The 25,362-nt window shown below is 37.2% G+C and overlaps 3 protein-coding genes and 1 pseudogene across 5 annotated transcripts in view; 1 reads left to right on the top strand and 3 right to left on the bottom strand.

Moving 5' to 3' along the window:
• Nucleotides 1–24,779, bottom strand: part of LOC113678973 (protein sidekick-1) — a 32,879-nt gene extending 8,100 nt beyond the window's left edge. Inside the window, exons 1-15 of the mRNA XM_089188388.1 lie at nt 24,640–24,779; nt 24,121–24,434; nt 23,751–23,895; nt 22,956–23,269; nt 21,846–21,993; nt 21,183–21,488; nt 20,502–20,804; nt 19,839–19,913; nt 18,559–18,564; nt 11,141–11,364; nt 2,911–3,055; nt 1,998–2,323; nt 1,128–1,275; nt 439–741; nt 6–216 (exon numbers count right to left, since the gene is read on the bottom strand). Coding sequence (XP_089044514.1) covers nt 6–216; nt 439–741; nt 1,128–1,275; nt 1,998–2,323; nt 2,911–3,055; nt 11,141–11,364; nt 18,559–18,564; nt 19,839–19,913; nt 20,502–20,804; nt 21,183–21,488; nt 21,846–21,993; nt 22,956–23,269; nt 23,751–23,895; nt 24,121–24,434; nt 24,640–24,709 — 3,038 coding nt within the window. The 5' untranslated portion in view covers nt 24,710–24,779. The remainder of the gene's footprint in view (nt 1–5; nt 217–438; nt 742–1,127; nt 1,276–1,997; nt 2,324–2,910; nt 3,056–11,140; nt 11,365–18,558; nt 18,565–19,838; nt 19,914–20,501; nt 20,805–21,182; nt 21,489–21,845; nt 21,994–22,955; nt 23,270–23,750; nt 23,896–24,120; nt 24,435–24,639) is intronic.
• Nucleotides 4,402–6,036, bottom strand: LOC149037078 (uncharacterized; annotated as a pseudogene). Its single transcript, XR_016180969.1, has 2 exons — nt 5,220–6,036; nt 4,402–5,123 (listed from the first exon to the last, which is right to left on the bottom strand). The product of XR_016180969.1 is annotated as an uncharacterized LOC149037078 (transcript).
• Nucleotides 6,140–8,859, top strand: LOC113684479 (uncharacterized). Of its 2 annotated transcripts, none has more exons than XR_016180955.1 (5): nt 6,140–6,334; nt 6,542–6,715; nt 7,020–7,871; nt 8,320–8,397; nt 8,739–8,859. XR_016180955.1 is itself a non-coding variant. In XM_089186926.1 (5 exons), the coding sequence occupies exons 1-4, from the start codon at nt 6,283–6,285 to the stop codon at nt 8,389–8,391; spliced, it is 1,155 nt and encodes a 384-aa protein (XP_089043052.1). In that variant the 5' UTR covers nt 6,140–6,282; the 3' UTR covers nt 8,392–8,397; nt 8,739–8,859. The 2 variants fall into 2 exon arrangements, 1 of the variants encoding a protein (XP_089043052.1); XM_089186926.1 differs by having other exon boundaries at nt 8,315–8,397.
• On the bottom strand, nt 14,934–17,487 carry LOC113678978 (discoidin domain-containing receptor 2). The gene is made up of 4 exons (XM_089186933.1): nt 17,278–17,487; nt 16,734–17,046; nt 15,965–16,110; nt 14,934–15,528 (listed from the first exon to the last, which is right to left on the bottom strand). Exons 1-4 carry the CDS (start codon nt 17,345–17,347, stop codon nt 15,152–15,154), a joined length of 906 nt encoding a protein of 301 aa, XP_089043059.1. The 5' UTR covers nt 17,348–17,487; the 3' UTR covers nt 14,934–15,151.
• Nucleotides 24,780–25,362: the final 583 nt, after the last annotated feature.

Genomic DNA, 25,362 nt, shown 5'->3' with positions numbered 1-25,362 from the left:
TGTACTCATTAAGCCCATTGACATTTTTGTTTAAAGCTGATTCACTGTTGATAAAAAGAATGGTGCCTGAGCCTGACGAGTCTTTCCTTTTGTAAAACAATTTGAATCCTTTAATTATTCCATTCCTGGAGTTTGCTGGTGGTAGTTGCCATGATGCTGTTAAACCAGTAGAGGAGGTTGGAGTGACATTGAAGTTAGATGGAGGTTGTGAAGGAGCTGCAATTGAGCAGTAGTGTTTTCTATTAGTTTTATTTGCTGTAAAAATTTTTCAAAACTTCTATCACAACTTGCCACATGAATATAAATGCTGTCGTGGTTTGGTAAACTAAAGTAATCAATTTATTCTAAACTATTCAATTGTTTAGCCTTCTCATTATGAGATTGGTATCCAATAAACCTGTAATGCAGATCCAAATTCAGAAAATATGGTTCACATACCATCTTCCATTGTTCTTTTCACTTTCGCTAAACTTTTCGGTCCATCACCATCAGAAGTGAAGGCCAAAACTTGAAATTCATATTCTGTGTACTTATTAAGCCCACTGACAGTTCTATTTAATGTTGCTCCATCGCTAATAGTCAAGGTTGTTGCTGACCCAGCAGAACCTTTCTTTTTGTAAAACAATTTAAACCCTGCAATGTTTCCATGTCTGGCAAAGACTGGTGGTAACTGCCAAGAAGCTGTGATGCTGGCAGAAGAGCTCGCAGTCAACTGGAAGGCAGTGGGAGGTTTTGATGGAACTGTATTAACAACAAGAGGTGTATGCTTGAATTCACAGATGATAATTGATGGGAAGTTCAAAAAGGAACATGTCATTAACCACCATGGTAAACCTAATAGGCAGTCTATATTGATTAACAGCAGTGTGGAGGATCACCTGGAGTGATGACTTTGTTTGTCCATTAACCATACTTTCCCCATGATGTTCTTTATGATTTAGACTTCACGACTTTGTTGATAACATCTGACAATATTTCACAGCCATCTCCGACATTTACTTTTGATATTCATCAATAACAATGCCCTCATAAATGTAAATTACCCAATCCTGCCTTAATTTCCCTTATATTTACTTATTGTGACTTCATTTTGTACCAGGGGGACAAAAATGAGAGCAAATAAATACCTTTGGACAAAAGTATTCCATAAGCCTCCACCCTCAGAACCTTGAACCTATTATACTTTGTTGGCAGAAAGCGTATAAACTTTGCACTTGCAAATTCCTTTAGACTGTTTTTCACTGTGTCAGTTTTTCCTGAATTTCCTGGAAAAGCCTGTTATACAAAAGGTGATAGTGATGTATTGAAACTTGGCATTGGTTATAGTTTACTGTTATTTGGGAAATGAGATCAAATTAAAATCTGCAATTTGCAAATCAGTGAAAATCTGTAATTTGTAAAATAAAAATCTGTAACTTGGAAAAAGAACACAACATGAGAATCTAGCTGTAATGTGCAGCCCATTGTCTGCATACATCATAGGTTAAAAACTAAAGAGCTTGAGATAATTCAGCAAGTCTTTTGAAGAGGACCAAGGATTGTACCTTGAGGAATACCACAAGTTAGATAATGACTATCAGAGAGATCGCAACAATTTTATTCTCTATCTTTACATTTTGTGGTAATTTTTTTAAAAAGTGTGATTGAATAGTTAGAATTAGTCAGTGTTTGCTACATCTTTGTACACTCGTACTCTTATGAAAGTGCATATTTAACTAATAAACTATATGCTTTTGGGTGTGTGTACTCCATATTGATCATGTACATGTACATGTAATTGTTAAAAAACTGTCACTATTAATTCTTGAAAGTAATGTCAATATGGTTTGTAAGCAACATAGTTATATTATGAGTAATGTTAGCATTGGTGAATATTGTTGATATTCTATAACATATATGAGCAAATTTGTTGTTCTTGTGAGTAGCTTTAATTTTGTACCACAGGTTTTAATTTTGGCTCTTATGAATAATTGTATATAACAGCATGACATACCAACCTTGTCAATTTTATTTTCTTTATAAGGGAAAAAAGGAGTACCATGGAGAGAAAATCTTAGTTTGTACTCTGTGGTCCATTCTTGAGCACCTACAGATTGGGTTGGTGGATTTCCTTGAGTCGCAACAGCACAGATAACATACTCATAGAGAAGGTCAATTTGTAGGTAGTCATCAGGATCAGTAGTAGTCCTAGGTTCCCATGCCCCTCTTCCATTAAGACGACCATATTTAGCTGCATATCTGGCTTTAAATATTGAACTGGCTGAGAAGCTGTCATCTGGAATTCTACCACCACTAGCCAAACCAATTGCCTGTGAATCACATGCTGCAAGGTAACAATTTTAAAGTTAACCTCCACATCGTGCCATATTGCATGGATGTTTTTCAGTGTAATTAATTGAATACACTTCTAAACAATCTGAAGAATATCATTACAAAAATACAGGAAAAAGGAATGGAAAAAAAGTCATGAAGCCATAACTGTTTACAAAATAGTAAAATGAATGTTGCAAACAGCTGTCATAAAATAATGGGCTATGCTGGTCATATAAAGTGATTGCTCAGAATGGATTCCTAACTTTTCTTACTTTGAGGAACTCTATGCACCCATGCAATGTTACCAAGGAGTTTGTGGTAGATTGGAACTTTTCCTAAAATCCTCTGCTCATAACCCTAAAGGGTCAGACAATAAAACTATCCACCACTATATAAGAAGCAGAAATTGGTGCATCCAGTCACCTGGAATTGCTTAAGTGATAAGCTGGTTTATTTTCCTCAAGTGCTCAAAGAGTGTTTTGTATCATGAAAGCTACTTTCAAAAATAACAGTTAATAACAAATCACTAGGTTTGGAACCTTTGTTCATAGATTAACAAATGCAAGGATCAGATCACACAAAAGTTCTTAAACTTACTTGGTTTCTGTTGCACTCCAAACACCTCTGTTCTCATACACACCTCAGCCTGGTGTGTTTGTGGTAGGAATCGCAAATATCTTGTTAACACTCCATATAGAACGTGTTTGACATTTGAGTTTCTATCCTTATTTCCCTCTAAAGCCTTAAAAAATAATCATATCTCATCAAAGAGTTCCAGGTAGATTATACAATGTAACTATAATTTTAACTCCATCGTGCTGAAAGTAATCATCATTACTTTACGTCTTGTTCTAAGACAAGAAATACTTTTACTGTTGTCACAATGGTCAGGCTAGGTGGCTAAATTAATCTTCACACAAACAGAAAAATATAAATATAGGTGTAGGAATAAGGCCTAACATTTATGGAAGAGGTCCATATGGATAGAGTAACTAAGTATACACGAATAAATCATAATTTGACCAGTGTATTATAAAAAATAGCACACTGACCTTCAAAGGTGAACTCTATCTAATTTCTACATCATTTGTTCAGCACTCCTTTGACAAGCTATTTCACACCATAAATATTTGTTTGAAAGACGTAGTTCAAAACAATTTGTTAGATTCCCAGTCTAATTCTACTTGGTACTCTTTCTGCAGCTTTGACCACCAATTTGGGCATGCAAAATATCATTTGATGAATGAAAAATATTTACTCAAAATTTATGATATTTGCTGAGCATGCCCTTACCAGAGAAAAAGTATGGGAATGATATGGAAAAACATGGGCCATATATGACCCATATCTGGGAATGGTATGGGAAGGTTAGGTGAAGATATGGAACTGACATGGGGCTCAATTTTGCCACAATTTAATGTATGGAAAATGTATGGGAAGAAAAGCTGATGCTATCCATTGTATGGGAAAGCTATGGGAACACAATTTCCATATGTATCCCATACCAGCATCACATTTGCTTGCTCTACATCTTCTATGGGAATGATACGGGATGTCTACTGTTCAATATTTCGTAGATTTCCCATATCAGCTGATATCATTTTTTCAAGTCCCATAGACTCCCCATATAATTTTTTTATAAAATTCAATCTGTATGATTGAGTTTAATTATAAAAGCTCCAAAAGAAATTGACTCCCATAGAGTTTCCATATGATTAATTTCTATGGGAATTCTATGGGGCCAAAGGCCCACAGTGAAATTTTATCCCATAGAGTTTCCATATGATGCTCTCATAGAAAACTGTGAGACCAAAGCAAAACTTTTGTGGAGATATGAATTAACAGGCCACTGGTTGGGTTGAAGAGGCCTACATCAAATTTCAAAGAACCAAGCATGTAAGACAAGTGTCTTAAATTGTTTAAAAAGAATTTTTTTTATTGGTGAACAATCCATGTCTCACATCTATAAGAGGTGTAAGAGATGATTTGAAATTCTATGATCAACCATAACTATGAGAATCACATTTTTTGTTAACCATTCATGTTCCAACTTCAGCTGAAACACTCTCTTCACCTGTGTTCAATACATAATAATGGAGAAATAGTAACTACTGTGAAGGCGTTAAAACATCAAGGAAAAAAAAATGTCTTTGTTGATCAGTTTTTGGTATCACAGTCAAGGTGAATTTAGGATTACTACACTTGTGACTGAGGGAAAGCCAAGAATAAGTTTTAGTCTTTTTCAATATGGTTTGGGAAATGTGCTGCATAACTCACATCACAGTCTGAAAACTTGATATAAACACATATGTCAATAATGTGTTTGAGAGGGACAACTGTGAACTGGTTCTTGTTTGGCTCGTGGAGACAGACAATGTGGCTTATTGGGCTTCCCAGACCTTCATGGCTTTTGCATACATGCTGACCAGACATTGACATAGGAGCAATGACAGCCCCACAAGCCACTCTTGGATTATTTCTGACAGAAAAGAATGTTTCAATGTACCCATAACATATACTGTCTCCCTGCTGGTAAGCAATGGTGTTATTATTTCTTCTAGAAACTCTCTTGTATTCTCTTGAGTGGAACACTGCTTCTCCAATTTGGAGCCTTGAGAAAAATGTGACGTCAGAAATTGATTCAACACCAAGAAATAAAAGAAGGTCATCTTCATAGTCAGCATTGGTAGATTTTCTTTCTTCAGTGCACCAATTGCATAGAAGTCATCTTTTAGAGATGTTCTGTTAGTCCTCGTCATCTCTTTTTACTCGCTGAAATCGGTACCCTAGGCCTTGGACAAATTCAGGATCTAAAGGAATAAAAAGGGCCATGGTCATGGCTAGATAAAAATCTACAGCAGGTAGATCGCTCCCTATTTAAAGTGCGAAAAAAAACTTAAGCTTACCCGTGAAAAAAGTTTGTAGCTGCTTTTCAATGGGCATTTCAATAAAGAATCCATCAGCTTTAGAAATGCTTCGACCACAAATGTTGCAGTTGCCTGTGCCTTTGCCGAAATAGGCCTTACAGTAACCACAATAGCAGTGCTTCTGAATGTCTTCCTTTGCTTGACTTACAAATTCCAACAGCGTTTTCACTGACGTTTTGCAGTTGTTCGGCCGTGGGCAGTGAGCCTCAGTTACTGAAAGCAAATCATTAAATGCTTCCCGTGTAAGCTTGTGCTTCATTACAAACGATAACAACAGAACAATACTCGAACTGCTTGTGAGCGGAGCGCCTGAATAAAGGGCACAATCGGGTTCTGGTTCGCATTGTTTTAATTCCAATTCAAGGTCCTCGTGGTCTTCATAGTCGCTAAAAGTTTGGGAGCAAGCATCATCTTCCGTGACAAAACGTTCATACGGAGTATTCGTGCAGTCCAACAGTTCGCTTTCACTTAGGCTGACGTCAAGCATCTCCTCTGATTCAGAATATATTTTTCCTAATGTGTCTTGCATTTGCTCACCGCTAGATACAGAACTGTTAACATCACAATAACAGATATAAGAGTCGTCACACATTCCACGACTGTCGAACTCCTGGTCGTTGTTACCGCTCTGACCAATAGTTGGACAAGGATTCTTGTCAGCTTTAAGGAGTTTAATTCTACCACTTCTTCTACGAGCTGCTTATCGTGCTGGTTTGAATTTGTACGGATTATGATGACGCATATATTCTTTATAGCGCCCCCGTAGTTTCTTACCATCGTCAGCCATGTTTGTTTTGAAACCATCGATCTCGTTCCCAGGATCCTGTCTTAAGAGAACCTAAAGCGCATGCGTCCTCGATTTTCTACCGGATCACGTGGGCTTTTGCAGCCAATAACAATCTAGCGACGAACGCGTCATGCAAAAGCGCACTTTTTGATTTTACATTCCAACGTGAACGAGTAAGCTTGCTCTTCGATCAGAATTTTTGTTGTAGTTTTCACCTTTTGTGCTTTAAGTAATAGTTCCAAAGGACAACTAACAATGGCCGAACGAAATTCAAGAAAAAGAAGCGTTCCAGCACGTTTAAGAGAAGGTAAGTTGAAGTGAGAAAGTTGTGGATACGAAAGTATACATGCATGCAGTATTGTTGTAGGTTGGCCTCGTGCACTTGGGCTTTATTATTCGTCTAAAATAGAGACGATGAGTACTCAATAAGCTTGCATTTTTTCAAAAAACCTTTTTTAGTTTACATAGTAAGAACTCAATCGAAACTTATTACATGTAAACATCTATTTCACAGAGACTTGGTACCTTGTAGACTACGAGGATGATGGCAACTTAAGGGTGTTAGGTGAAGACGAAATTCGGCACATCTTTCCCGATGAAGAAGAGGAAATTCAAGCTGGTGATATTGTAAGCGCCCTTTGGCTTCCAAATGGCCAATTTTATGATGCCAAGGTGCTACAGAAAGGAGGTAAGTTCCATTTTACTGCGCTTATAAGTGCGACCAGAAGTCAATACTTTGCTTTCCAAAGAGGGCCATCTCTATTTCATTCTTTTAATATTAAAGGAGCCGCAGGTTTCAGTCATCTTAGGAACAGTAATTGTCGTGTACAAGTGTTATTAAATAAATAGATTAAATACAGTGCTAGCAAGCAAAACTCAAGTGTGTCTTTGTAACAATCAACATGTAAAAATCATATGAAAGTGAGCAAAGTAGTATTATGTATTACATGTTAGTTTTATAAAAAATCACTGTTTCCAAAATCTCTTCACAGTTGACAAGAATGAGCTCATGAGGGAAAGACTGCAACTAGAGAAGGCTAAAAAGAACAAAGAGAAAACAACAAAAACCACTCAAGATCCAAAAGTCCAACAAAAGAGAAAGAATCCTAAGGACTTTGCAGATCAACAGAAAAAGAAGAAAAAGACAAAAGTTCAATCACAGAGTGGTAGAGAGATGCAACAAAAGGAAAAAGAAAAGGAAGAAAAGAAACAGAAAAAAGATGAAGAACAAACAAGGCAAAAATTTCTACTAGAGGCAAGGAAAGCCCAAGCAACAAAGAGATGGTCCTCCACCAACTCAGAACTTACAATTGTTTCCCCTTTAAACACTTCCTTCAGACCTGAACCACTTCACCGAGCAAACAGACCTTCAACACATCTGACTTCACCATCCCACCAAGCCTTGCCTCCATTACCACATGCGGATCACCAAGCAAACCATCAGCCATCAGCTGACCCCACAACACCAGCTCCAAAAGCAGTTAATACTCCAGCAAGAATAAATACATGTGCCCGGTCAAATCGTCCAACAACACCAGCTCACCACACAGATGAAACTCCTAGAAGACACACTCAGTCAATGCATCCAACACCATGTACAACTCGCCAAACAAATGAAACTCCAGCAAGGAAAAATACTTTATCAAAGAACACCTCTGAACCAAGAAGGGGCTTGCATTTCCAGAGTACTTTGGTTATGACTGACAGCAGTGAAAATGAAAATGATGAGGAGTGTGATGCAACAGACTTTGGCTCCAGTGCCAGCTGTTGCAAGCAACAGAAACTGGAAAATGAAGCTTTGAGAAAGCGACTAGAAAAACTATACAAGAGGCTTAACATTGCACGTAAGTCTTTTTAAATTATATAATGACTTCCTATCTAAAAGTCATTAATTTTGTCTCTGGTTAACATCAGAGCAATTTAGCAATAATTATATTGTTGTACTGCACACATTTCTTTTGTAAGTTCTATCAGTCACATAAGATCAGATTCAAATACACACAGAACTACAAATAAATGTCATAATCAAAGTTAACACAAATAAATGCCAGGGCTGTTCACTAAAATTTTACCTAGCAGACCAGCTTTTATTTGAGCCTACTGTTACATTAAGAAAATATCTGATGGTAGTTTCTTGAATTCAACGTTTAAATCAAGTTTGACTTAATGTATTTAATATCCTCCAATGGTTTTAAGTGTTTGAAGTAGGTAAGCACAATTTAAATATTGTTAAAAAATGTGTCGTAACAAGAAGTTTGACAACTTAAATTTTTATGTTGTCTTGCAGTAAAGGCAAAGACAGTTGAGGAGGTGGTAAAAAACAGACCAGTGGCTGGCATTCTGGACGCAGCATTGGCTGTCTAGTATAAGGTAATTCATTATTTGTCTGTTCTGCATGCCATCAAGATAAATTAAATTGCACAATCTGGATTGCTCACTTTACATCTGACTGCTACCACACATCTCAGTCAAGCTTTCTTAGTTGTTTCTTTGACCACTGGTTGATAAGAATAACAACTTCATATAATAAGGACTGAAAGGAGTGGCTGGAGAGGACTAAAAAATATGTTTTCTCTAGATTGTTGCATACAGACCAAGGGAAAGTATTTCTCTTCAGTCCAACCAAGCTAGCCTAAGTACCTGTTAGAGCTTCACTTAGGACTGCAGTGTTACAAATTAACTGTACAACTGTTGTTGTTTTTTATTTACAGATGGTTGAAGTAATGGAGGGATCAGGGGTATACTGGTACTCCCACCAGCGGGCATATTGCTCCGCATTTAAGCATTGGGTGGGCTACATCAATGCTGCCATAGATATATTTTTTAACAAAGAAATACTTGCTGCCTCTTCTGCAATGGGGAATGAAAAAAAGAGCAAGAATGGAAGTAGCCATCAGCCATTAAACCCCCTTATCATTCAAGCTCTTATTGGTAGGTTTAACTAAATGCAGATACAGTATGCCTTTTTATGAAAAGGTAGAGTCATGCAGTTGATTTAAGATTAAAGTTTTACTTTTTAAAAGGTTTTTACAACTGATATCTGTATGTTGAACTGACAGAAGAGTATTTTTAGTGGAGTTAATACATTTTGACCCATTCACACAAGTAAATGTTTTTTCAAAAGCTGCTATACTCACAGATCCACAATAAAAACTTCACTTTTTAAAACTTTTGATGAAAGTATAGATTTCTAATTATTTGTTTCAATCAGTGTAAGGCCATTGCCTAATGTGAACCCAGTCGAATGGGGAGCTCAAGAAATGGCTCTAGACTAGGAACCTTTTTTGCTGTAGCACTCAATATTTCACAAGTTTGGCTCCTACCTTTCACCTTTTGGCTTTATAGTCTCTTTCTTTTCTTTCTTAATGCATCAAAAATCCAAGTTTTTAAATGAAAACACAATACAAATGTGGAACCAGGCATCTTAATTTACTGATAATGCATAAATAAGTTACAGGTTTGAGAACATGCTTCACTCTGCCAATTCCTAATTCAAAGCAAACTTTAAACAGATGTAATTTTTGTAATCTTCCTTCAGGCAAGGTTTGCTCCAAGTTCAATAAAGATGTCCCCACACCAAGCCAGATTGTAAAAAAAATCAACATGAAATGTGTAGAAGCAAGGCGGCCACCAAGAACCAGACAAGAGTAATGGCTGTGATTTGAGTAAAAGGACACAGTTGATGTGATTTCATTGTCTTGCTTTATTTAGGTTCCCACACAATTAGACCATTGGGTTTTTGAAGTGATTTTCAGTTCAGGACAATGCAATTTTGCTGCAGTAATAACTACTGTTACAGTGTGACATGCCTTATGTTGTATTTAATTATTATATCAATTAAATAATTATATTTTGCAATTCTTCAATGTTTTACAAGAGACACGACCCAAACATTTTTCTTCATAGTTGCTAGTTTTGTTGACAGTTTGTTAAGTATGTAATATCCATTGAGGACAGGGTATAGAATTTGTGTGGAGAGTATATTAAGTATTTTTTTGATTGTCTAATGTATTAAATATATGCAAAGAATGCAAAACTGTGGTTCCTGTTTCCATGTTCTGAAGGCTCCTGATATCTCAAATACTTTGAGGAAAAATTGTTAGAATAGTTGGAGTTCAAGGTAACCACAAATAAGTTACTTTTGAAAATAGTAAGAGGTTTCAGGTATCAGTGAGTAAGCTCTGTTTTGAAGAAAACCTTAAACACAAATAATTTTGAGCATTGTAATAATTTTGAGATTGACTGCTGGTACATTTTGATCTCAGGACTGCATGAGCATTATATTTCCTCCCCACATTCCATAAGCATGCAGGCACCACTGGGTACGTCCTTAAGGAAAAATCTGTGCCATAGAATCTCCATAGTTTTTGGGGAGATGCATTGATCATATGGTTTTGCTATGGGACTGTAATCAGAAAAGCATGAACTCGATCATTACTAGATGATATGGGAATTGTATGGAACTTTTAGAAATTCGTAGCATTCCCATATCAGATGCTGCAGTATCAATGAATGATATGGGAATTGTATGAGACTTCACAAAACATATGTTACATTCCCATATCAGATGCTAGTATGCGTGGATGATATGGGAATTATATGGAACTGTGCCAAAAACATAGCATTCCCATACAAAAGGGTCAGGGATCATATGGTATTGGTATGGGGCTGATCCATATCATTCCCATACCAGATACTATGGGAAATCTATGGAACTGTGCCAAATACGTAGCAATCCCATAGTTAAATACAATAGAATCAAAACTGAATGAAGACAGTGGCATATATGGTTTTGATATGGAATCAATAGCCCATACTAAAGCCATATACTACCCATATATGGGCCATAGTTTATGCCATACCATTTCCATACTTGGACCGTATATGGCCCATATCACCAGGTTTGGTAAGGGTGAGGAGAATACTTTTTGAACAAATAATCAAATAAATGAATCAATAATCAAAAAACAATAATCAACAAACAAATAATTGTCTGCATACCTATAACTCCTTTAGTGGCCAATTTGTAATAAATTCATCCATATCATCAAAACTCAGGGACACTGATTGAGAAAAGATATAATATAATTCTCAACCAGCCCATGTGGCATACCTTAGCCTGTCCACCTAATTCCTTATAGTCTGTCCAAGTCATCCCATCTGTGGATAATTGTAGGGTGTAGGTCTTCACCCACTGATCTGCTTGAGAATTCCCTTGGGTGGACACAGCACAGATGATATGAAGTGTCCTTAGATCAATCTGTAGGTATGGGTTAGTGTCATTTGTTCCTGCGCACCATGATGAGCCTGATGTAAAGTTAAATCGACCATTCCTGGCTGGTGTGTTGGCACTCTGTTCAGAGGAGGCAGCTATCTCACTGTCTGAGATTGCTCCACTTCCCATTCCAAGATCTAAATCAACACAGGCCCCTACAGAAACAAAATTTACCTTTGCATTATGGCAAAGTCTTAGTAATTATTGTCATGAGCATAATGGTTGAATGTGAGAAGTACATGAATCCTTTGATCTATCTACTGAATACCTCTAATAAAAGGTCCATGTCACAGATGGACTGGCCTAATTACAAAAATATCAATCAAAACTATAACAACATTTTCACATGTGATTGGTTTTTACCAGCTGTATTTGAACACTTATAGGACAGTGTACATGTTATGCTTGTAATTGGACTGTGTAATTGGACTGTGTAATAGGACTGTTGACTAGTCATGCCTGTGGATCTGATCAAATTGCAGCATGGAAATACATTGGATGTCATTTCTGAAGGTGTCCATCTTAGAGAAAATAAGGAAAGATTTTAGTTTCTAGAGAAACTGTTGTGGTGCACTGAAGGGTAATTGAAGCAACTTTTTAAGAAAAGTAGATAAACTGTCATATTAAACTTACGAGAGAATTGGGTTTTTATACTGTACTTAGAGCAAAGAGAAGTAGACTTTTGGTGTAGATGCACAGTTTCTGGTAGACAGAAACGTACAGGCAGATCGATCCAACTGCCCTAACTGAGTTAACTGATTTATGCTGGAAATTGCCAGTTATTGGCATAATCCACAGTGATTCATCCATACTTCATTAAGAATACAGTTCTTTAGATTTCTTTGATGAAAGAAACAATGTCAAAAACTACAGACTATCTCAGGAACTATCTTTGTTTACGAATAGTACCGCCGTTGATGGAAATTTCTCTAGCTTTGATTTAGGATAGTACCGCCGTTGATGGAAATTTCTCCAGCTTTGTTTTAGAATAGTACTGCCGTTGATGGAAGTCTCTCTAGCTTTGTTTTAGAATAAACGGAAATGTTTCCACTGAATTGTATATCAGAAATTAATTTCCAAAAAGTTATTTCGCCTGAAATTGAAACAAATGTCACGACCCTGTAGTTTCGTTTAATCACGACAGATTCAGAACCGTCTTTCTATTTGCTGCATAATTTATGGTTTAATTTCACTTTTGTTTATTTCTCCATGCTTCCAAATTGAGCTTGATATAAAGTGGATAGATTAAAAATGTACCATTTGTTTAAAGATGATATTTAAAGAGTAAATAAATAAATAGGCGAATTCCGATAGATCCTATCTGCATTGACAATTAAGCCGCGACCGTGAGAGAAAGCCTGAGGCTACAGAACTCAAAACTGAAAGAAATCTGAATGTAAATAGTAAAATTAAAATAAAAATAAACCTTTCTTATAGAACTGAAAAGATATAGCGCTCACCTGAGGTCAAAGGAAGAAATACAGCGAGAAAAGCTACCCGGAAACAAAGATAAAATTGCGCCATGTGTTTCGATTGAGTTTGTCACGGTATGCGTGTATCACGATCGTTTTGCTTGACCGGTCTTTTGTGACAGGAATCTTATCCGAAAAGAGATGTCTTTGTTTCCTTACTCTTTAAACTTGGCTTTGTTTAAATTTGTGGCAATATCGTCCGCAGTTCAAGCAAAACAATCTGTCACTTCGTTGGCCGAGTATTTACGTTTGTTCATATTTCCCAGAATGCTGTAGGCTGTAGCTCATATTTCAGCATCTTTCAGTTCAATTATTCTGAATTCGTGTACTTCCGTGACAATACTTAGCAAGCAATACTAGTACTGCTTTGGTACAAGTAGTACTAAAACAACTGAAAAACTGGATCTAGCTTGGTATTCTATGACTAACTGTGATTTTAAAGGCGGGAACGGGATGAACAGTTAGACTTAAGGACTAATGCAATATCTCGAAGTGTTACAAGCTAAAGGATAGTCATATTAAAGTCATAATAAAGGGCGGATAACTCCATCTTAACAAATAAACCAGTGGAAAAGTGATAACAAAACGTAATTCGCTATTTACCAAATAGAGACTTATCCACTGGATAGTATTATCTACCTCGAACAATTGGGTCCTGCTCAATATTCTCCATATAAGGTAAAAAGTTCGGTTTAAAAAGTCATACGCGTGGTTCCCACTGCGGTGGTGCTCGCATCAAACGCGCATGCAAAGTCCTATGTCTAAGATAATAAAGTACCCCGTCAAACGTAAAAAAGAAGAAAAAGTGTTGGTTTGCAAGTCGAATCACTCTGCATAATGGCTCCTACAGATCTCGCTACACAGCACATTTGATATATCCTGCATACCATTCAAAAACAAAAACAAACAAACAACAAAACAAGGTAATGAAACATGATACCGTAAAAGAATGAGAAAACAATCAAGGAAATAAATTATGATTACCCCAAGTACAGCTTCAAGGAAGGGCGCTTACTGGAAGAAAAGCGCTCAATCGAGGGGCTGTACAGAATCAGCTGTAATTGAAGTTTTAAAAGTTATCGGTAAAGTTGCAATAGAAACAGGTTTTTCCCGTATCCCTACCATTTAACTAAGAAAGAAAGGAAGGAGGGAGGGGGAGGGGGAGGGGGTGCCTATTCGAGGATGTCACGGAATGCTATCACGATTGTTTTGCTTGACTAGCCGTTTAGAACAGAGAGTTCATCGGAAGAAAGATGTCTTTGTTCACTCCATATCTTACTTCGTCTTAGCATAGCAGTATCGTCCGTGGTGGCAGCGAAACAAGCATAGTCCCAGTTCAGGTATTATCGTTCCGTATTAAACAAGATGGCAGCGAATGACTGAGGAAGAATTAATTGATACTTCCCAGCAAGCTTGCGCTGTAACTCATATTTCCGCATAATTCAGCCGAGTTTCTGTTTAAAGCTCGCAGCAGTTTGTTTTCATAAGCAGCTTACGTTGATGTGGCTTCTTTGCCACTAAGAAGTGTGTTGAAGCGTCAGGAAACATGTTCTTATACACAGGGGAGAGCAGTTAAAATTTAACGAGGCTATCAAATTAAACTTTTGCGAGAAAACTCTTCCACGTCTCCATATGTGCAATTAATGATTTAAGTAAATGTTTTTATTTTAACGGTACAAACTTATATTTATAGAAGCAATGTTCTCTTCTTTATGGTACAATAATTTTTTAATGTCTTATTAGCTCGTTGAATTAGTTATTAAGCTGCAAGAGAGTTCTTAATAACCTGTTATTGTTTAAGTCGACTGAGAGACCACAAGAGACTTTTAAAAAGCTGCCTTTAAAAATTGAAATGCTACTAAGGGAAGGATGGCCATGGAGAACATTTTACCCCTCCCCGGTCTTGCGAAGTTCCATATCTAAGAAAATGAAGTCAATATCCTGCGTACTCAGCGCTGGACATTGTTAAAACATGATAAGTTGATGGACGGTAAATATTTATCAGGTGAAGCTCCGAAGCAAACAATACATTGAATGAATGCAGTTTTGTGGTTGATGTCAAGTTTTTGAAATCAAAGGGAAATGCTATCTCATGAAAAGTGAACAGAGAAAAAATAATATTGGAAAAAAATTTTAAAAAAAAACTGAGACGGTGAGTCAACACAACTTATCAAAAAATTTTATTCCACAATCTACAACTATTTTGTTCCTTGTGTACATTTTCGTCACTTAGTTATAATTTTTATTCCTTATATGACCTTTAATTACTCAATTACAGTCTTTCCCAAGCGTATTATTCCATCCATACTCTAGTATCTGAAAATATTTGATCGCTCGAAAATACTATTATCTCCTATTATGTTAATATGAAAAAAAATCAGTTGTAGAATTGACTTATTTCCTCATAAACTTCATTTTGTTTCTCATTGCTTTCTTCGTGAATTGTCACATTGTAATAGGCAGCGGTCCCTGCTTCCTCCTCAAAGGACTCGTACTCATTAGGTACATGACACTGTCCGTTCGGAGGCGTGGGTTTAGGTTCCGCATATGAACAAGGATCTGAAGCAAGTTGATCACGTTGCTGTTTATCACGTGAGCGGTCGAAGCCATCGACGCCAGCTTCCTCTTCAGGCTTTTTGCTTTCACTAGGAACAGCTCGTCTCCGATGCCATATCAGTCCACAAATTATAATGAGCAACACAACCACAATGCAAGACAATGCAATGGCACAAGCAAGGAAGATGCTATATGTACCTTACATAGGAAAACCAACATACTGTCAAACACTAAAACCAAAAGTTAATTCAAGATGCAAACTAAGATTTAAGTTTTAAGTTCAAAATGGAGTTTGAGCACTAACAATAGATTTAAACTCAGTGAAATCTCGTATCAACTATTTTCCTTCTACGCGAATCAAGTTCCCCAGGTGAGTATAGACACAGAATTCAACATCGAGCCTAAGTATAAAAGGTTTTCATGAGTGGCTTGGTGTTTTTGATAAGTTCATGAACAGAGGTGTGTCTTATTTTAGCCACTTGAATCCAAGTTACAAGAACACGTCACCAAAATAACACAGCCAGCGGATTTCAAAAACTTGTTTCAAGATAAGCAGAGTACCTTAGACTGGCCTTCAATTTAAGGGGATGTCTGATAATATACATGCATCATTACGGATTACTTCTATACTCACTTGGTTTTTGTTTCGCTCCAAACACCTCTGTTCTCATACACACCCTGCCCTGGTGATTTTGTGGCAGGAAACGCAAATATCTTGAGAACACTCCATAAACAACATGCTTAACACTTGAGTTTCCATCATTATTTCCTTGTAAAACCCTTAAAAAGTAAGATAACCATTTCCGATTAGCACATTCCTTGTTGACAAGAAAATAGGAGACGAATAATCATGAAACTCTTCCTAGTATGTCGAATGTAAGTAAGCCATCTCACCCTTCTTTTTGAATGAAAGACAACTTTTAAACGTGCGGATGACCGGAGGCAAGGTAGGCTCATCATTCTTTCACAAAATAAAAAGAATTCAGCTTGCCATTTTATAAAAATGGTCCCTATCAGTAGGGTAATAACATTGTAATACTCCCATCTGGATGACAGCAGTCCCTAAGTTGCTCAAGCTTCAGCTTGATTATTCACTATCGTTTGTTTCTAAACCATATAAAAATTTAGGGGTGGCCACTTTGAGAGATAAATTTTGGAAAGGAGTTCAGCTTCTGCAAACCATGTAAGCCATATAATACAATGACTTAAAACCCGCTTTCCAGCGGTGAAAAAGGATTGCGAATTTTTTTCGTATCTCAAGCAATTCAAGTGTATTGTCATCTGTTTGTACAATGAAGTGAATTCCTGCATGCTATGGAGATTTGATGCCATAATAAAACTCATTATATGTTAACTTACCGTTCTTACGGAAAACTTTCTGAATAAAGAACGCATCGTATACCTTAACTTTTCCGCCTTCCTTATAGTCCGTCCAATTCTCACCATCTATTGATAATTGTAGTTTGTAGTTCTTCACCCAATGATCTCCTTGAGAATTCCCTTGAGTGGACACAGCGCAAATGATATAAAGTGTCTGTAGGTCAATTTGTAGATATGGGTTGGTGTCACTTGTTCCTGCACACCATGATGATCCTGATGAGTAGTTCAGTCGACCATTCTTGGCTGGTGTGTTGGCACTTTGCTCTGAAGAAGCAGTTATTTCATTGTCAGGAATTGTTCCATTTCCCACTCCAAGATCCAAATCAACACATATTCCTATAGAAACAAAATTCATACTCTAATTTACGCGCATTTATTACTATAATTATAACAAGGGCACAAGAGTGACTACCGAATATTCACTTTGGACGGCCAATTCACTTCAGGTCAGTCTGCTGCTAAAAGTCGTTTTTAGTTTTCATTTAAGTCACATGGGGATCTCCTCGAGATGGGATCTTTTAGAAGCATCATGAACGATTATAATGAAAATGACATAGCTTCGCTTACCTGAGGCCAAGACAAAAATCAAAGCAAGCAAAGCGACACGGAAATATAACTTATGATCAAATCCGGGCATGTTATTCAGTTAATAACTGGAAGCAATCAGACTGTGTTCTGTTTAGCATGTACGTCCGTTCGTTTAATAAAGGTGGTTAGTGCCGGGGGGATTTCCTGTCCAAGTGCGAATCACAAATCTTAACTCACGGTCAATATGGACATCTAATTGGTCAGCTAATTACAGTGACGTCAGTCGTTGACGCTTCATAGGAGCTTCATACGACACCGTAAATATTTAGAATCATTCATCGAGAAATGTAGCGATTACTAACTATGCAAGAAAAAACAAAACATAGTCACAAAAAGCGACATAAGTAATTTATACTTTTTACTGAAAATACTTCAGTACTCAATGGTTCTTTTCGTCTACTTCACGGTATGTTTGCGATCTTGTACCCCATTTATTTATTTAGGAGGTAAAAGTAATGAATTCATTTGTCCGCCATTGATAGAAATAGTTAAGTGTCTCATAACTCTGTCTTTCAGACATCGTTGCCATATTTTCCCCGTTGCTAAGTCAGCGCCAGGAAGTTTCTAATATTTGGCAAGCTTCCCGTGAAGCTTTCACGAAACAATTTTTTCCTTTTATAGGAAGACTTAGTTTTATTATTCTTTCAAGCTAGAATCACGAATGCGACAGTTCATTGACCCTTTTAACTACTTCTTGGTACCGGAATGTGAGCCAAATGCGATTATGAAGAGAGTACATGTCTCGACATGTACTAAACTGAATTTATGAATTAAACATTACTCTTTGACAACAGAGTCACGGAGGCAGAATATTGAATCCGACAGCTTACCACTCTTATCTGTTCGGATGCAAAGTCCCATAGCTAAGAAAATAAAGTACCCTATTAAACGTAAAAAAATGGCTTCCAAATATTGCAGATCAAATAGTATTCATATCATTCGCTTAAGTGATGGCTTGCAAGTAAAACTTGGCAAGAGAGAGTGAAGTCGAATCACTCTGAATAATGGACTCCTACAAATTCTGCTACACAATACAGTTGATATATTCTGCATACCACTCCTAAACACAAACAATCAAACAACAAAACAAGGTAATAATACATGATATCATTAATTAATCTTAAAAGTTATCGGTAAAAAGGCAAAAGAAACAAGTTTTCCTCGTATCCCTACCATTTAATTAAGGAAGAAAGGAAGGGTGCTTATTCGAGGGTGTCACTGAATGCCATCACGATTATTTTGCTTGAGTGGTTTTGTAACATAAAGCTCATCCACCCGGTCAATTTCGCGTCAAAAATAATTTTGCCTGAAACTCTGTCAACAGAAAGACTTTACCTAAGGAAGAACTAAATTAGATTTGGTTTGATTCGAAATAAATTTCTGACTGCATTAGGGGCCATAATTATCTCCCAGTCCTTAGGGACCGTCGCAACGTCTCGGAAATTGAAAAATAGGCATATTTTGTAACATTGTAAAATACTTGATTCGCATAGTTAAGCCAAAGGATTTGCATCAGATTGCTTAAAAACCTGTCTAGTTTACCACGAAAGTTAGAATTTGCCCTCTCAATATATTTGAAAAGGCGAATTTTGGCATATTCTGACCATTAGAAATCGCCGTCAGCCGATGGCCGTAAATAACCTTGATTTAGACGTTAACTTTTGGGATTTGGGACATGGTTGACAACTCTATCCTACACAACCGTTAATTTGAGACCTTTATAGGCAGAAATATGCAATTCGTAAGTTCAAGTTTTCCACATCTTCGTGGAGGACACGAAAGTTGTAAGAACAATTGAACGTGCCACACGAAGCACAGCCTAGTGTAACACTGATGTGAGTTATTACTGAAGAGACCCACGGCAACATTTATTTGCTTAAATATTGATAATCTGGACGCCAACGAGGAATCTCTCCTCAAATTGAACATTAGTAAAAACTAATCAAAATGAGTGTGATTCATCTTGTTATACAAAGTTATGGCGGAGTCAGTATAGCGAGTGTTTATCAGGTGTATAACTTAACAGAAAAAGCAGTCAGACATAGAAGTCTTTCTCGCATTTATGTTTTCTAAAGGAGGTAAATGTTTTAGCAAAAAATTTCAAATTTCAGTTGTTTCTAGTAATTATTACGGAAATGCTAGACGATGGATAAGTTAGGTGAATTTTCTCTAAATAAAAAAGAGTACGATAAATGAATGATTTTGAAAGATTTTGATAAAAACCTCGAGTCAATTGATGATAATGAAGGAAAATACCCCGACTTGTCTGACTTGTTTCGTTATTTCTCTATCTGTAGTTGAGCAGCGTGAGAAAGTTCATAGTTATTACCAATCAAGCTCTCAGAGCAGGGAATAATTTTGTAAGTATCCGAAATCGGTCGGGTGTTCGGTCACACTTTAAGAGGTTGGCTTGCGGAATCTCTAGAGTTAGTTACATCACGTACAACCTCTCCATATAAAAATTACCATTTGAAACCTGTTAATTTTGATGCTTCCGGGTGTGTAGTTCAGTCGATCATTCTTGGCTGACGTGTTGGAACTTCGTCCGGAAGAAGCAGTTATTTTATTGTCAGGAATTTCTCCATTTTCCAATCCAAGGTAAAACTCAACACAACCTGCGCATTGAAAAAAATGTTAAAAATATCAAATACGACTTATTAACGTTACAATGTTCCCGCCAAGAGCGTAGCTCCATTGTTTTTTATACAATAAAGTTTTAGGGCCGGTTATTTGCTACAGGTCTAACCCAAACCACGGTTTTACACAATCGGTGGGCCCCAGGGTTTCTGCATGAGAGGAATGAATAAAAGGGGTAAGCCTCTCAAGAAACTGTGGTGCTGCACCGGTGGGAGAGTATAACAGGGTTATTAAGTATTATAAACTGAGTTGATACCTTAAATTGGCCACCGTAAAGAGTTTCAAAGCTGACGTTTCGAGCGTTTGCCTTTGTCAGAGCAAATTTCTGTATAAGAGGGTTGATTAAATTAATAAAAGTCTTCCCACTGTTAGCTTTTGGCCCTCTTAACGCCTTTGAGAAAAGTAAAGATTCAGGTAAAAGGTTCGGCTAAGTTGAGGACTGTTTAGGAAGCTTTAAAGTTCCGTAACAACGCTTTCTTATTTCTCAATCAGCTCATCAATTTTTTCACTGTTGCTAAATGCAAACTTAATGCAAAACGAATTTGGCATATTTTATGAATTCTTACCATGTCGCAAGGTTTTCAGCAGTACGGGAGAACTCATCGGTCCATCGCCGGCTGAAGTAAAGGCCAACACTTGAAATTCATATTCTGTGTTGTTTTCAAGCCCAGTGACGTCTGTACTTAATATTGATCCAATATTGATGGGCAAGGTGGTTGTTGATCCTGTAGAGCATCTATTTTTGTAGAACAATTTGAAACCTCTAATTATTCCATGTCTGGAGTCAGCTGGTGGCAACTGCCAGGATGCTTTGATAATTGTAGAACTAACTCCAGTAACGCTGAAGCTGTTCGGAGCTTGTGATGGAACTGCAATTGTGAAAACGCCATACTTTATATACAACTGATCGTGTAATTGTGCTGTCCTTACATAACAAGTGGAAAATTACTTCAAACTGCATGTATAGCTACTGAAAGGGTTACAACTCGCATTACCCAGTCAAGAGCACTAATTCTCACTTCAAGGTTGCTTCTGTACCACATTTTATTCATTGGTTCAGGATTAGAATTCAGCATTAAAATTCAAAATATCGCATATAAATTATTCCTCTTTTACGATTCAGTGGCCAGTAAGTAAGTTATTTCAATTTCCAACCTATGGATTGACAGATAGAGTCGATAGCTCTCTTGTAAGGAGTTCTCAGAATCAGTCGTCATTTTTTCTCGTTCACCCTGATATACCCATACCATCTTCCTTTGTTCTCTCCACCTTAACAGGGGTCTTTGGTCCATCCCCATCAGACGTAAAAGCCAAGATTTGAAATTCATATTCGGTGTACTTCTCGAGCCCGGTAAAATTCCTACTTGATGCGGATCCACTGCTAATAAGCAAGGTGGTTGGTAACCGCACTGAACCTTTCTTTTTGTAGAACAGTTTAAATCCAGTAATGTTTCTTCCATGTCTGGCAAAGACTTGTGGTAACTTCCAGGAAGCTATTATGGTGGTAGAAGAGATTGCATTCAATTTGAAGGCAGTAGGAGGTTGTGATGGAACTGAAATAAATCAAAATACACCATATATAAACTTCAATTATTTGTTGAGAAAGGAACCTGTAAATCAACCATAACTGTTAACTTAAAGCGTTCGATATCTGTCAGAGCACTGTGAAGGATGTTAGGAACGGATATAGGTGGTAAGATTCTTCTAAATATAAAAGGTGTTGATGAGTCGAATTCTCCAATCTTCCCCCCTACAGTCATATTTAAAAAGATTCTAATTTAACCAAGGGTTGTATAATAAGGGATAACATTCAATTCCCAATTACCTCCGTAAAATTTCCGAATCTTCACTTCCGAAGATAATTGGTTATTGCATCTTCATTAGAGAAAAACATGCGACCCACTAAATACCTTTAGTTAGAGGCATTCCAAAAGCTTCCACTCTCAGGGCTTTAAAGCCACTATATCCTGTGGGTTGAAAGCGAATAAACTTTGCACTTGCAAAGTCCTGAAGATTGTTTTTCTGAATGCCATAGTTATTTGAGTTCCCACGAAAGACCTGCATTTTGTAATACAAAAAGTAAAATTATTGCTAGGCATATATGTATTTTGCTATAAACAAAATGGATTATTCACCATTATAAGTCAGTGATAAACTATTCCCTAGAGATTGACTTTGAGCTAGTAATTAGCCAAATTGAACCTCAAACCAAAGAGATACGTGTCTCTAACGTCTAGCAAATTTGATTGAAAGAATTATTAATACTGCTAAAGAAAGATGTTTTTTCGTCTTGTCACGAGCGTGGGACAAAGAAAAATTCCGAGTCCCCATGAGGAATCGAATCTCAGACATTCGGATTCCCCGCTCCAATGCTCTACCACCGAGCCACAGAGACTCAACGGTGAGCGCGGTCTCTTAAGAAGTTTATATGACACGCGTCCTGCATACTGCTAGGATCAGCAATGTCGATACGTGCTGATTTTAGATAGAAATAAGTTTAACAAAACTACCTCAAAAGGTGCAAGTGAACCTGTGGTAGAAGTTGAAATATTAGTTGTAGTGGTACATTAACTTAGAGGAAGTTTACTTGTGATGTGTATATGTGATGTGATTATGGTACATAGGAGCCCCAAGATAACTGTATGTAGAATTTCCTGTGGGCTGTTTTTCAACAATTCCTAAATTTTCGAAAAATATGGGTTAATTACAAGGAGAAATTAGGTCGTGAATGATAAGAAAATATTTTGCTCTCAATCATGATGTGCTCGGTTGGTATGTTGTGACCTCGACTTAAATATTTTCCAGTCTAGCACATCTCGTCAGGGAATAATATCTATGAGCCATGTACATAGATTTATGTTTGCTGGAAGGAGCAGTGCATGTCCCAGCAACAGTTATTCCCCTCTTTTGTGTCCTTCTTCTCGGCGCATGATAATGAATGTCTGCTCTAGTTGCTAATTTCAGGCTAATTTCAGTTTTTTTGACATGCACATACCGTCGTGGGCTTCATCTAAACTTACCCTGTCTCTATTATTTTCTCTATAGGTGACAAAAGTGGTTCCATCCAAAGATAACTGAATCTTGTACCAAGTTGTCCACTCATCTATATGTTTAGCTCCTTGAGTAGCAACAGCACAGATAACATACTCATACAGGAGGTCAATTTGTAGGTAGTCATCAGGATTGGCGTTCGTCTCGGGTGCCCAACCCCGAATATCTCCATTCAGTCGACCATGAGAGGGTATGTACCTAGAGTCATAATGCGATAAGGCAGAGAAGCTCCTATCTGGAACTCCACCATAATTGGCCAGTCCAATGGCCTCAGTAACACACGCTGCAAGGTACTAAACTAAAATCAGCCTTTACATCTTATAAAAGACTAATTAAATAATAATAAAAAAAACCCAATCAATCAAACGACCACTACATGGTCTGTAGAATGTCACCTCTGGTTAAATCGTCTTCCAACCCAGAAATTTTAAAGCAATTAAGTTTCATTTTAACTGACAAAATTGCAACTGGGATATAAATTAAAAGTGCTAAGACTTAAATTGAGTTCTAACAGTTACGTAACGACATTTTCGCAGCATAAATTATAGACCATGCTATCAACTTCCCCTTCTACGTAAATTAAGTTTCTTGGGTGAACATAAAGGCAATTCAACGCTGAGCATAAAAGTAACAGATTGCAGCACAGCAGGTAGGTTTAAAACAATGTGTTAAACAATAACAGAGTCTCTTAAACAGAACTACAAAGTAAGTGGCAGATCATCACAATCACGCAACATTACATAACAATTAAGCTCCCAACTCACCCGGCTTTTGGTTCACTCCAAATACCTCTGTTCTCATACACACCTCACCCCAGTGTGTTTGTGGCAAGAATCGCAGATATCTTGTTAACACTCCATAAACTACGTGCTTCATTTCTGAGTTCCTGTTATCATTTCCGCTCAGAAACTAAAAACAAACAAATATCCACATCACTAATCGTCATCACTAATTGGTAGGAATAACAATATACACAGTGTAAATATTGGCAATATTGATAATTATTAAATTTTATTTGGGGAATAGGAAACATCATTATAACTGTAAACTATTCAGTTTCACCCTTTATTGTCCACTTATGAATGTACACTATAATTTTTTTAGCAGTTATGTCTCACAATGCTTCTCCAGTACCTTAACTTGTCCACCTTCACTGTAGTCTGTCCAAGTTGTCCCATCCGTGGATAATTGTAGCGTGTAGGTTTTCACCCACTGATCTCCTTGAGAATTCCCTTGAGTAGACACAGCGCAGATGATATGAAGTGTCTGTAGATCAATCTGTAGATATGGGTTTGTGTCACTTGTTCCTGCACACCATGATGATCCTGATGCGTAGTTAAGGCGACCATTCTTGGCTGGTGTGTTTGCACTTTGCTCTGAAGAAGCAGTCATTTCATTGTCAGGAATTGTTCCACTTCCTATTCCAAGGTCCAAATCAACACATCCTCCTATAAAAACAAAAGCATATTCATTGCTATAAAAAGGGCACTAGAGTGACCATTGAATATACACTTTGGACGGCCAATTCACTTTAGGTCAGTCTGCTACTAGAAGTCGTTATTCATTTTCATCCAGGTCACGTGGGAATCTCTTTGAGATGGGATCTTTTCTCATCATGAATGATAATAATAAAAATGACATAGTTGCGCTTACCTGAGGCCAAGACAAAAATTAAAGCGAGCAAAGCGACGTGGAAATACAACTTATGCTCAAATCTGGACATGTTATTCAGTCGGCAAGTGAAATCAATCAAACTGTGTTCTGTTTATGTAAGTCCGTTCGTTTTATAGAGGTGCTTAAAGCCGGGGGGATTCCCCGTTTAAGGGCGAATCACAAATCTTAGCTCACGGTCAATATGGACATCTGATTGGCCAGCTAATTACAGTGGCGTCAGTCGTTGATGCTTCATAGGAACTTCATACGACACCATAAATATTTAGAATCGTTCATCGAAAAATACAGCGATTACCAACAATGCAAGAAAAACCAAAACATAATCACATAAAGCAACATTAGTAGTTGATACCTTTTACTGAAAATACTTCAGTACTCAATGGTTCTTTTCGTCTATTTTATGGTATGTTTTCGATCTTGTACCCCAGTTATTTATTTAGGAGGTAAGAGTAATGAATTCATTTGTCCGTCATTGATATGAATAGTTAAGTGTCTCATATCTCTGTCTTTCAGGCATCGTTGCCATATTTTCCCCGTTGCTAAGTCAGCGCCAGGAAGTCTCTAAATTTGGCAAGGTTCTTGTAAAGCTTTCACGAAACAATTTTTCCTTTTATAGGAAGACTTGGTTTTATTATTCTTTCAAGCTAGAATCACGAATGCGACAGTTCATTGACCCTTTTAACTACTTCTTGTTACCGGATG

Source organism: Pocillopora damicornis, chromosome 11 (genome assembly GCF_964200805.1).
Source record: "Pocillopora damicornis chromosome 11, jaPocDami1.2, whole genome shotgun sequence".
NCBI lineage: Eukaryota > Metazoa > Cnidaria > Anthozoa > Scleractinia > Pocilloporidae > Pocillopora > Pocillopora damicornis.
The sequence above is the reverse complement of the archived record's forward strand: the minus strand, read 5'-3'. Positions and strand labels throughout refer to the sequence as shown.

Coding starts and splice junctions, on each gene's coding strand:
- LOC113684479 (XM_089186926.1), top strand. CDS start 6,283: ATGGCCGAACGAAATTCAAGAAAAAGAAGCGTTCCAGCACGTTTAAGA. Junction 6,335..6,541: donor TCCAGCACGTTTAAGAGAAG/GTAAGTTGAAGT, acceptor TCTATTTCACAG/AGACTTGGTACCTTGTAGAC. Junction 6,716..7,019: donor CAAGGTGCTACAGAAAGGAG/GTAAGTTCCATT, acceptor ATCTCTTCACAG/TTGACAAGAATGAGCTCATG.
- LOC113678978 (XM_089186933.1), bottom strand. CDS start 17,347: ATGCCCGGATTTGATCATAAGTTATATTTCCGTGTCGCTTTGCTTGCT. Junction 17,047..17,277: donor GATTTTTGTCTTGGCCTCAG/GTAAGCGAAGCT, acceptor TTGTTTCTATAG/GAATATGTGTTGATTTGGAT. Junction 16,111..16,733: donor AAGGAAGGCGGAAAAGTTAA/GGTATACGATGC, acceptor TTACTTTTTAAG/GGTTTTACAAGGAAATAATG.